General features: G+C 37.6%; 1 protein-coding gene across 1 annotated transcript; it reads left to right on the forward strand.

Annotated features, from left to right (window-relative positions):
- The first annotated feature begins 338 nt into the window (after positions 1–338).
- DPPA4 (developmental pluripotency associated 4) lies at positions 339–8,890 on the forward strand. The gene is made up of 8 exons (XM_072617034.1): positions 339–536; positions 1,011–1,180; positions 1,905–2,127; positions 2,287–2,453; positions 2,696–2,746; positions 3,381–3,642; positions 7,365–7,560; positions 8,554–8,890. Exons 3-8 carry the CDS (start codon positions 1,971–1,973, stop codon positions 8,582–8,584), a joined length of 864 nt encoding a protein of 287 aa, XP_072473135.1. The 5' UTR covers positions 339–536; positions 1,011–1,180; positions 1,905–1,970; the 3' UTR covers positions 8,585–8,890.
- The last annotated feature ends 3,969 nt before the right edge of the window (positions 8,891–12,859 follow it).

Below are 12,859 nucleotides of genomic sequence, written 5' to 3' on the forward strand. Positions count from 1 at the left end.
CAGGTACTGAGACTAAAGCCCCTTCTTCACACTCCCTACAGCCTCCAAAAGTTTCCAGCTTTCTCATACGGACATTATTTTAATCCCTTTCAATTACTCTCAGGGACTAAATAATCTCTTCAGTCCCACTTAGTCCTATGATCCCAAGTCTCTGCTAGAGCCCCTCCACTCTCCGTAGCTGTTTCTCCAGCAGCTGCTTTTCTCCCCCCTCCCACAACTACCACCTAAAACTTAAAAATGAAACAACTACTAGTAACTGGTCTCAGGTTTTTCTCTGGAGCAGAGGGAGGAGCAAAGCAATCAATGGTTATCACTTGAGCAGAAACTGACAAACCCCTGGCCATATGCATATGAATTGATTTGTTTGGGGGGTGAGGCCAGAAAGGTAGAGAGAAGGTAAATACTTTTAAGAAAAAACGTGGGGAAAAGAGACCGACCAGCTTGGAAGGAGAAAAGTTACTGGCGAAAAAACCTGGGGTACAAATTGAAACCACTTTAGTTTAAATGGAAAAAAAGAAAAAAGACATCTTTTCCAGGTACCATCCAAACCAAGTCTAGAGTTATCTATTTTGAGGTTAACGGGGTGGATTTGATATTCTAACTGAGCTACTCACTCAGTTAATGTTTCCCATTCAGTAAGGTGCCCTTTTACCTTCTCACTGCAGAGGGGAGTTCTCCACTCCGTTTGCACCTGCTCCCTGAAGAACTGGGTCCCACTGGGTCTTTTCCTCTATTCAGGATTTCACTTTGTTACTGGGGAAGCCAAAAATAAGGTTTCTTATTAAAGGGAGAGGAGGTTCCCAATCTGGGAGCAAGGTGAGAAGCAAGTTTTGAGGACGGAGGTATGAAAATGTCTTTGTAAGAAATTATAAAAGTGAGAGACTGAGGTGTGGGGGGACGTAGAAAAGAGTGGTTATGTTGTCTTTTTTTCTTGGAATTCATTTAGATAATCTGTGTTTAAAGCACTGAGTTTTGCAGAGTTCTCTCCTTATCCCAACCTTGTGTTACAGGTAATTCAAAATTATTCTAACAAATAAGCAAACAGAAGTGCAGAAACTAAATGACCAGGATCCTAGGCTCAGAGGATTGTGGAGTTGAAATGAAGTCTTTTTGAACCTGTCATTTTACAAATGAAGAAACTGATACCCAGAGAAGTAAAATAACAAGGCTGAGAGTCAAGGTAAGTGTTGGAGTCTGTGGACAAACCTAGAACTCCAGGGGTCATATCTTTCTGTTTTTGCCACACTCTCCCTAGAGGACCTAAACCTTAGGAAATTCAACTAGATTCTTTCAGATCTAAAAAGACTGATTGCCAAGCCAGAGACGGCCATGTATCCTAGGTTAGACTGCACTTAAGAGGAAGCATGAGGTAGAGCTTAATTAAGTAGAATTCAGGAGGATGGAGGCTCTAGTTTTGAATATGTTACTGACAGGATATGGGAAGTCATTTCACCTCTCCACACCTCTATTTCATTATCTGTAAAATTAGAATCTTAGATTTTGGACCACATTATTTTTAAAGTTCCCTCTGGTTCTAAATTTTGTGCTTTTTATAAATCATCTGGAAATATTCTAGTTGAGAGAGATGTATCAAGTTCAGTCTAGGGGTAAAAAAGTTCAGAGATTTGGTTTTTATTTGCATCTGTGCTTTTATCTTTTCATCACCATTCCAAAACTGGAAGGTGGCCTTGTAATTAGAACCTTCAATCTCTCATTCATTTCTATGTTTTTTTCCCCTCCATATCAATGCTCTCTAGACTATCCATACTCCTGTTAGCTCATGTTTGCCCCCTTAAATTTTACAAAGCATTTTGCTTATGTCATGAGGGTGGGGGCCAAGGTGGTATGCCTTAGCAGAGGGCCTTATGGACTAATATCTCCAGTCTTATTACTCCCTTTTTTAGAACTTCTCTGAGGAAGAGGAAAAAGAGATTCCAGTCAATAATACAGACAAAGCGAAGGAGGGCAAGATGATGCATGGGACTGTGCTGGCAATAGACGTTCAGAGAGAAAATGGGACAGCTGTGATGGCAGCATGGGCCAAGCTGGTGGCAGATGCTCAGGCCAGGATGAAAGCAGCAAGCCAAGAATTTACCCTGGAGCAATCAGGAAGTCTTGAGGAAGCTGGTAAGTCTTCAACATTTTACCAAATTCTGCCCTCCCTTAGGATAGGGTAGACAAAGTAATCGTTTGTGGCTTCTTTCTCTAAGATGGAACCGAGCAAGGATGTGAGAAGCAGCTTTGTGGTCTTGAAGTAACCCCATTTTTCATTTTTTTCTCTTTTAGTTGCACATTTTCCAAGGACAAAGTCCAATATAGTTGCCTCAACACCTCAGAAATCTCAGAATGATGAAGTTCCTCCTATGCCCACCCCTCTACCTCCTTTGCATACTTTATCCCGAAATAACCTGAAGGCATGGTGCCAGAGACTTAATATCAATAAAAATGGCCGGGTGAGTCAGTCATACAAGTCAGATAACAAGCATTTGTTAAACACCTACTATGAGTCAGGCACTATGGTATGCTCTGTAAATAAAAATTTTTAAAAGGTAGAAAAGTCACTGCCTCCAAGGAACTCAGTCTAATGGAGAACTCCTGGGAAATTATACTACTAAGAGCAACAGGGAGGGAAAGACCCTGGTCCTTGCTGTCCCTTTATCAACTAATTTGCTTTTTTTCTCTTGCTCTCTTTCAGAAGCACATTTTATACAAGAGACTCTGGGAACATGTGTCACCTTCTGAGCAAGTGAGTAAGCTATAAGAAAGGTGAGGAAAGGCAACCATGGTAAGTGGAGTGAGCACTGGAGTTGGAATCCAAGGACCCAGGTTCAAGTCTTCTCTCCATTGCTTACTACCTGTGAGATCTTGGTGAAATCACCTTACCTTTCCTGGCCTGTTTCCTCATCTGTAAAATAAGAGGATTGAACTAGATGCTCTCTAATGTCTCTCCCAGATCTAGATCTACTATCCTTTGAGGTTGCCACCTTATATTTCCCCTTAACTCATGTTAAAAGCTGACCAAGACAGTTTTGTCTCTGAGGGCACGGATTCCTTATTTTACTTTGTCATCACCTCCTTATTTTTATACCTGTTTTACATTCAAACAGTAAACCACAAAATGAATAGACATTAAAAGTCTTATGTTATTATCTTACCTTTGTCATTAACTAACAGTTGTGACCTTGAACAAGCTGGGCCTCAACCTCTCAGCTGTAAGATCCTTTGCACTTCTCAAAGGCCATGATAATCCATGGTCCCTTGTGACTCTTCCATCTATGAAAATGTTGAGTGAGAGGGAGGTAGAGCATTGAAGTGAGACTGAAACCCTAGTATCCCTGGGTATTTGTCTTCTCAACAATAACCATGAACTCAATTTATAGGATACTCCCAGAATAGAAGAAAAGGTCCAGCAGATAAAAATCAAAACAGAAGCTTTAACTGAAGATTCTCCAGATGAAAGTCTGATGGTGGCTCAAGCAGCAGAGACGGGAACAAATAAGAAAAAGAAAAGAGAGGCAACAAAAACCTCTCTTGCCCAGACAGCCAGCATGGCATCATGGAGCAGACTCATGACAACCGTGAAGTCGAAGGCAGTGTGGCCCATACCCACATCTTCTGACCCTCCTAGGTCCAAGCAATCAGGTAAGACCAACCACCCCTTGCTTTGTTAATTAGCCTAGTGAGCCCTGGGGCATAGAAGCATAAGGAGGGCCTGGAATTTCTTTAACCTTGTAACTTTGGGGGAAAGGTGGTGACCCCAAGGACCTAGGAGTTGCATCATGAACCATAGAAGAATTTGTACATTTACAAAAAAATGTGTGAAATCAGGACAAATTCTGGAGCAGCAGAACCCACAAAAGGACATGGTGAAACAATTTTCCAGCTCATGACAACTTAGAAAGTCAGTAATAAAGGTCTGTGGCATCAGGGTAAGAGTGGAGCTCGGTTCAGTACAGGCCATGCCAGTGCAAACTAGGCTACAGCAAACCAGGCCTTGAGAGGGACTGAAGCAGCAGCTATGTCTGCTTCCAGTGCTTTCAGCCTGCAGATGGTAAGGGAGGTGAAACAATTGATCAGAAGAAGATTACAAAACTTTCTTTGCTGTCCCTGGGGGCAGAACTCTATTGCTTTGCCATACTCAGATCTAAGTTGCAGTCCTGAATGGTAGTCCCAGGGCAAGGGGGACTACTCATCACAATTCCAGGGCAGAAAACAATGGTTCTGGTCACTCACAAACCAGAGTACAAGCCAGGAAAATAGTAAACAAACTTCACCTTAAAAGGACTGAAAACTTACAGGTCCCTAGAAGTATCTCTGAAAATAGCCGCACAAAACACCATGAAGTTTGGGAAAGTGCACTCTCCACACTGGAAACAGAGCCCCACTTTAGCATAGAATTAAAAGTCAAGAAAAAAACTGGGAAAATGAGCAAACAACAGGAAAAAATTTGGCCAAAGAAAGTTACTATGGTGACAAGGAAGATTAAAACACACATTCAGAAGAAAACAAAGTTAAAACTCTTACATCCAAAACCTCTGGAAAAAAATATGAATTGAGCTCAGGCCATGGAAGAGTTCAAAAAGGATTTTTAAAATGAAGTAAGAGAAGTAGAGGAAAAATCAGGAAAAGAAATGAGAATATGCAAGAAAATAATGAAAACTGAGTAAAGCTTGGTAAAGGAGGCACAAAAAATAGTGAAGAAAATACACCTTAAAAAAACAAAATAAGTCAAATAGTAAGAGTTCCAAAAAGTCAATGAGGAAAAGAATGCCTTGAAAAGTAGAAATGGCCAAATGGAAAAAGAGGAATAAAACTTTACTGAAAATTTCCTTAAAAAGTAGAAGTGGCCAAGTGGAAAACTCACTGAAGAAAGTAAAGTCAAAAGAATGAAAAAATAGGAGAAAATGTGAAATTTCTCATTGGAAAAATAACTGACCTGGAAAAAAAAAAGATCTAGGAAAATTTTTTAGACTTCCTGAAAGCCATAATGGAAAAAAAGTCTAGACATCACAAAATGAGAATTCCCAGGAAATATTATATACAAATTCCAGAGTTCCCAGGTCATAGAGAAAATACTGCAAGCAGCCAGAAATAAGCCATTCAAATGTCATGGAGCCACATTCAGAGTAACACAAGATGTAGCATTTTCTACATTAAAGTATCAGAGGACTTGGAATATGATATTCTGGAAAGCAAAGGAAACAGGATTACAAGTAAGAATTACATACCCAGCAAAACTGAATATGATCCTTCAAGGGAAATAATGGGTGAAACACAGGACTTTCAGATATTCCTGATGAAAAGACCAGAAATGAATAGAGATATTGATTTTCAAATACAAAACTCAAGAGAAGCATAAAAAGGTAAACAGAAAAGATAAATCATAAGGATTTCAATAAGGTTAAATTGTTTAAATTCCTACATGGAAAAATGATACTTGTAACTCCAAAAACTCTCATTACTAGGACAGTTAGAAGGAGTGTACTTAGAGGGTTTGGATATGAGTTGAATATGGTTGATTATCTAAAAACTAAAATTAATGGGTGAGAAAGGAATGCACTAGGATAAGGGGAAAGGGAGAGGTAGAATGTGTAAATGATTTCACTCAAAAGAGGCTCTAAAGAGCTTTTATAGTTGAGGGGAATAATGAGGAGGTGGGAGGGAGGGAGGAAACTTTGCTCTCATTGGGACTGGCTCAAAGAGGGAATAACATACACATTCACTTGGATATAGAAATATATCTTACCCCTCAGGAAAGGGGAAGGGGAAGGAAATAAAATAAATAGAATAAAAGAAGGGGGAAGTGAAAGAAGTGAGGTAGGACTGGAGTAGGTAAAAGACAGAGGAAAAACACTTTTGAGGATGGATAGGATGAAAGAAGAGAAAAAGTAGGATAAACAGAGGGGGAAATAGAATGTCATAATAACTGTGAATAAAATTTTGTAGCAAGTTTCTCTGATAAAGACCTCATTTCTCAAATATTTAGAGAACTGGTCAAATTTATAAAAAATAACCATTCTTCAGCTGATAAATGATCAGAGGATATGAACAAGCAGTTTTCAGCTAAATATTATATATATGAAAAAATGCTCTAAAACAGTATTGATTAGAGAAATGTAAATTAAAGAACTCTGAGCTACCATTCCACACCTATCAATCTGGCTAATATGATGGAAAAGAAAAATGACAAATGTTGGAGTGGATGTGGTAAAATTGGGACACTAATGCATTGTTGGTGAAGTTGTATACTGATTCATTCTGTTGATCAATTTGAAACTATATCCAAAGGACTATAAAACTGCATAGCCTTTCACCTAGCAATACCACTACTTGGTCTGTTTCTCAAAAGAGTTAAAAAACAAAAAGGAAAAGGATTTGTACGTACAAAAATTTTTATAGCAGCTGTTCTGGTGTCAAACAATTGGAAATTGAGGAGATCTCATCAATTGAGGGATGGCTAAACAAATTGTGATATGTGATTATGGTGCCATACTATTGTATTATTAGAAATGATGAGCAAGATGCTCTCAGAAAAACCTGGAAAGATTTATATGAACTGATAGAAAATGAAATCAACAGAACCAGGAGAACATTGCACACAGTACCAACAATATTGTACAATGATCAACTGCAAATGATTTAGCTATTCTCAGAAAAAAACAATAATCCAAGACAATTCTGAAGAACGTATATACATGAAAAATGCTATCCATCTCCAGAGAAAGAACTGAGGCAAATTGAAGTATACTTAATTTTTTGCTTTCTTTATCTTTCTTGATTTTTTGTTTGTTTGGGAGCTTAGGGTTGTTTTATTTTTATTTTTGGGCTGGATTTTCTTTTACAACATGACTAACATGGAAATATGTTTTGTATGACTTTACATGTTTTTTATGTTATGTTTTATATGGTTATGTTATTTTATGTTTTGTATGACTATACATGACTGCATATGTATAACTTATATCAAATTGCTTGCCTTATCCATAAAGGGGAGAAGAGAGAATTTAGAACTCAAAGACCAATGTTAAAAATAGTTTTTACATGGAATGGTGGAAAAATAAAATATTAAAGCATTTTAAAAAATCTTTAGGTCTCAGTTTCCTTCTCTGTAAAATGGAAGTGGCAATACTTGTACCATATACCTCACAGGTTGTCCCAAAGAGTACAATTTGTAAATCTGGAAGTGCTATGAAAATGTGAATCCTATGACTTTAAGAAAGGAGATCATGGTGCATTAACAAATTATTAAAAATATAAATAAAAATGCCTAATAAATGCTTATTGGTCAGCTAGTAATGTGTATATGAAGGTTCAGATTGTGCTTTCTCTTTCTGTCTTCATATTGCTCCTCTTTATTCCCTCAGATTCACCACGATGGTGTGTAGTACATGGTGAAGCTTTTCCTAATGACGTTCCTGGTTCAGCTCCCTTGGAGTTCCATGCTGGCCAGACCTGGGTGCCTGAAAATGACATCTTGATTCCTCTATTATTGTTGCCTACCTGCTCTTTCCCACCCCCAGAAGTAGAAGACAATTGGTTGTGCCCTAAATGTGTCTACAGGTAATATTGAGGTGTCTTTACGTATGGAAACATTGGGAGGGTATCTTCAATCATTTGTAGGGATTGGGGAGGGGTAATACAGTTTTTCTTGATTATCCATGTAATTCAAATGAAAGTTAGAAGGAAAGAGAAGTTATTAGGTCTGAATAATTCAGTTAAATATGGCTATACAGTCCTGTTCTAAGAAGCCATATCTGAGATTTTTCTATTATGTTGAAGTAAGAAAATCTGAGAATATAAAACTCACTTCCCCAACCTGTACACATTTCTGGAAGAAAGAAATTGAGTGATATCATAAATAGACCAAGCCTGGCTCAGACTGACTGATACTTCAGATTCAAATCTAAGGGGAAAAAAATCAAATCTCTGTAGACCATTTAGCAGTTTCCTTTTAAAAAGGCTAAACGAGGCATTGGGGGGTGGGGTAGGCATTCAGAGTAGGGAAAAATATATTTATTGATTTAGATGAGCTGTTTCTTATCATTGGTCATGCTAATGGTTGACTGATCAGAAACCTAGGGGCTCAAGGAGAAACTTCTAACTCCTTGTGAGCTTTTCTACTCATGTGACCAGGAAGCAACATTAACACCCCAAGCCTTAAAGTCCTCTGAGCCAATCAAGTTTTGAGGACAGTTTCAGTGACTTTTAAGGAAAAACTAGCCTAAACTCATTAGAGTAGGGTCTTATGGACAACTAGCCCGTCTCACATAGCAGGGCCTTTGGTTAGATATTTCTCCTACCACAAGTGGGTTATCTTATTCCACCTTGCTTTCTTCTCTGGACCTCATTTTTACCCTGGTCATCATTCATGGAGTAATTTCCCATAAAAATTATTTTCCTTATTTACTGAGTGCCAGTAAATGGGGGGACTATTAAAGGGACAGCATAGAATAATCTCTGATCCCAGGCCAGGTCACTAAGCTTTAGGGGGACAGCATAGAATAGTCTCTGATCCCAGGCCAGGTCACTAAGCTTGTCTCAATTTCCTTGTAGGAATAAAACTCTATTGGACAATATTCTGTAACCATAAAGGATCAAGGTTACAAGATTGTTTTTGATTTCTTCAAGATACTGACTTATAAATGTGACTTTTCTTCCTTCAACTTGGATTTTCTTTCCCAATTAGTCCTTGGTGCAGCTCCCATTTCCATTGAGAAACAGTTTCCATCTGCCTAGGATTTTGGTAAGGATAGAAAAGTCCTTACAAATCAACAAGGTAGGAGGGATCTGACATTGCAACCAAGTCTACATATTATATGGTTTTGTTCAGCAGCTGAGGACAAAGGTGAAAATCATACAACCAAATAAAATTTAAGTCTATTCACCATGACTTGTCCATCTTCTCTTGTCTCCTTCTGCTAAACCACCCACAACTGACAGGACTACGAATTTCTTTTAAAAAAAGGTAACCAAATTCTTTGAATTAGCTGAGAAAATTACTATGGTGGTATATTCTAAGATACAACTTTAGTAATTGCTGCTAATTCCATGCTGCCTCCTCCACCCTTCTTATTATCCATTCCCTGGCTCAAAAGATAGCATATACTTCAAAAATATTTTGTACAGAATGTGATTCTGGGAAAGAGAAGACTGAGCAAAATGATTAATTAGGAGATAGCATGAGTTGATTCTTTGTTTAGTGAGACTACTTCTACCCCCAATGTGATACAATGGAAGAACTCCAGCGACTCTGGAACACATGACTTCAGTTACATTCAGCCTCTTCCTCTACCTATGTGACTTTGGGAAAGTCATTTAATCTCCTTAGCCTGATTCTTCATCAGTCAAATGAAGGAGTTGGGCTAGATGATCTTTGAGGTTTCTTCCAGTTCTCAATCCATAATCCTTGGATAGTCTGAGCCATAGAGGATTAGTTTGCAACTAAGTGTATACCTTTATCAGTATACAACTATAAGTAGAAAATAAGCTTACTTTCTAAGTCTCTTAAAGTCTAAGACTTACTGGTCTGAGTAGATGGTGTTAAAATCCTTAAAACTAATGAGTAAAAGGCTAAGAAAGACTTCCCTACAAGCCACTAACTACTTATTCTTTTAAGCTGTCATTAAGGACAAGGTGTCCCAAAAGTCTTTGTTCAACTTTAGTTTTAATAGTTTAAATACTCTCGGGATGCCCCATATTTAAGGAAGTATTTACTGGGTGCCAGTTACTGTATTGGGTGCTGGGGATAGGAATACAAAGAATTCGACAGTGCCTACTCAACATGAGCTTCCTATTCAGTTTTCCATTTTGCTCTTGAATAAAAGTTATTTTAAGTAGGCATTTCTCAGACTTTGGGTGACAAAGAATTATAAGAGGCATATGGAAGCTCTAGCTGTGCTGTTTTATCTCCCCACTACCCAGAGCACAAATTGCCTCCAGGTTTGCCCCCTTTCATATCAAATAATAGTAATGATCGCCTTATTACACTGCACCTATTTGACTTGTTCCTCATAGTAACGGTATGAGGTTGGTAGCTGAGATAGGATAATGCATGAAAGTACTTTGTAGACCTTAAGCCCACATAAACATTAGCTAGTAGCATTAGCATTATCCTCATTTTAAAGAAGAAAAAGTTGACAAGTAAATGACTTTTGTAGTACCACAGAGTTAATAAGCATTAGAGCTTTCTCTTCTGTCTCCACAACCAGTCAGTATTTCTACCAGGTCATGTTGTGTTGGTCTAGCCACTTTAGACTGAGGACTGTGATTTTAGTCATGCGCTTAATCAGCTGTGGGTGACTGAGCAAATTACTTTCCTTTTCTTGGGGTATTTTTTCAATTGGTTGAATTAAATAAATCTCTAAGGTCCTATCTGGCTCTGAAATTCTGTGAAACTATTGTTGTTTCCTTGAGGAAAGGAGAAATTTACCCCAAAGGAGACTACAGAATTCAAGTTAGTATTCAGGGTTTATGTTGTAAACTAAAAATCAAATATGACCACAAAAATATAAGGAAATGAGTTTTCATAGCTGAACACCTAGAATTAGAGCACTATTTTAATTATGTACTAATCACTAGTCTATGAGCAGTCTGTGATTTCATTAAGGTATGGACAAACTTTACAATGAACATCAACCCCTCTCACCCCTTCATCATTTCTTAGCCTAAGACTCTAGTCCAGAGGTGTCAAACTTACAACCCTCAGTCCATTGCCTCACAAAACTCCTCAACACTCCAAACAGATTAAAATGTAATTGAGAAATGTTTAACACAATAAATCAACATAAAATACAACACAGATAATATTAAATTATGATTTTCTAAGTCAGCCCCCATAGGGATCTAGGGATATTTTAGTTTGACAACTGCTCTAGCCCACATTTTCCCATTCGTATTCTATAGACTTACAGAGGATATACTCAATACAATGAAATGAAGCCTTTCCTTTATAGAGTCACCAGACCTTAGAGTTGGTGGGGAAGTCAGAGGTCATGTAATCTAACTACTACCTGATACCTGATCTTCCTGACCTGGTTATCCAATTCCTACTTGATGACCAGGTGATTCACTATCTCTTCCCACATACAATTCCTAAGTGTCCATTCCACTTGGGACACATCTAATTGTTAGAAAGTGTTTGCTTATATTGGGCCCCAAACTGCCTTTCCCTGGCCCCAAACAAACAAAACAAGTGCAACACGACTTCCATGTTTTGGACCTAATTTGGTTCTCCAGAATAAATCTAATTTTTCTTTCAAAAGAAAAATCTAACAATAATTTAAGACAACTATTTTATACCTCTTAAGTATTCTCTTTATTAAACCTCAATACCTTTAATTGATTCTCTTCCAGCATGCAAGTTCTCAAGGTAAATTTAGCAAATTTGGAGAATCAGAGGGCTACTGACTACTGTCCAATGCTATATCATTTTTAATTGAGAAGTGCTGTTAATTATGTACTTTGATGGATTATTGGAAAGGGGGTTATTTGTGAGGAAAATGCTTTGAACAAATTAGATATGTATATAGATTCTGATTTGTGTTTAATTAGTAGCAAAGTATTGAGTCTCTTCCGAGGTACTATAATAAAGACATTGCTTCTCAGCATGTAAGGAGTTAAGAATACTGGTTAGTCAAAGTATAATTAACTAAAGGTCATACTTAATGATGGAACACCACATCCTCTATGAACAAAGGAAAGCAGATTGAAGACCGGTGCTAGAAAAAAAAATTTTTGACTTGTCTCTGAATCACTTGAGTATGAAAAGTGAGAAAAGAACCCAGACCAGGGCAAGTTACCTCATTTTTTTTTTTGGTAGTATCCTCAGGGGGCCAAGGACATGTCAATGATGAGCATTGTTGTTTCTTCTCTATATATGACCAGACTATTTCCTTCTCTGATCGTAATATGTTCTTTGGTTTTTAGTCACATTTTGGGGATGCAAGTTGTCTTCAGCAACACCCACAAAACATCTTTCTATCATCCTCTGAGCTATTTACAGTTAATTCTTCCAAGGTTATAGTGTTCCATGATTCCTAGCCATGTAGAGTCACCAGGAAGATACTGATAATGAGCTATTTGGGATCACTGAAAACTGAAATTTTCCAAATGCAATTCAGTCACGGGAACAGTCAAACAATCTCTCCCTCTTACTCAATTCTGGATCCAGTTCATTACCTATCTGTTGCACTTGTCCAAAATACACATTATTGGACTAACTCCAACTAACTGGCAGCATGTCATAATTGAGACAATATTTATGCCTTCTCCATTGCTTGTCCAAAGTGGATTTTAGATTTTTTTCCATTGCTTTGGAATTCACTAAGGTTTTTCAGGGTTCCAGGGCTCTAAAAATTAGTTTGAAGGTGTTTACCAATAAGAACATTTGAAAAGTCTTGTCAGTGAGAGAAAATGCTGCTTCTAATTTCAATGGGATTCCTTTAGTTTTGCTTTCTTATTACAGGGCAGAATTTTCTTTTTTCCAAATAGTACATAGCATGCATATATGTGAATATACAAATGGGTATATGTCCACACATACATATATACATGTTTGTATATGTATATTTAGAAAATACACATTATATATGCATATACATATGAATATCTATACATACACATGTGTATGCACACATATATAATAATAGCTAACAGTTATATAGGGTTTACTAGATGTCAGGCATTCTGCTAAGTGTTTTACAGCACTTATTTCATCCTCATCCCCAGTGAGATAGGTTCTATTATTCTTGTTTTACAGATGTAGAAACTGAGGCCAACAGAGGTTAAGTGGCATGTTCAGGGTCTCATAGACTGTAAATGTCTGAGGCTGGATCTCAACTAACTAGAATCAGGAAGACCT

The sequence above is a fragment of the Notamacropus eugenii genome, chromosome 5 (assembly GCF_028372415.1).
Source record: "Notamacropus eugenii isolate mMacEug1 chromosome 5, mMacEug1.pri_v2, whole genome shotgun sequence".
In the NCBI taxonomy this organism is placed as follows: domain Eukaryota; kingdom Metazoa; phylum Chordata; class Mammalia; order Diprotodontia; family Macropodidae; genus Notamacropus; species Notamacropus eugenii.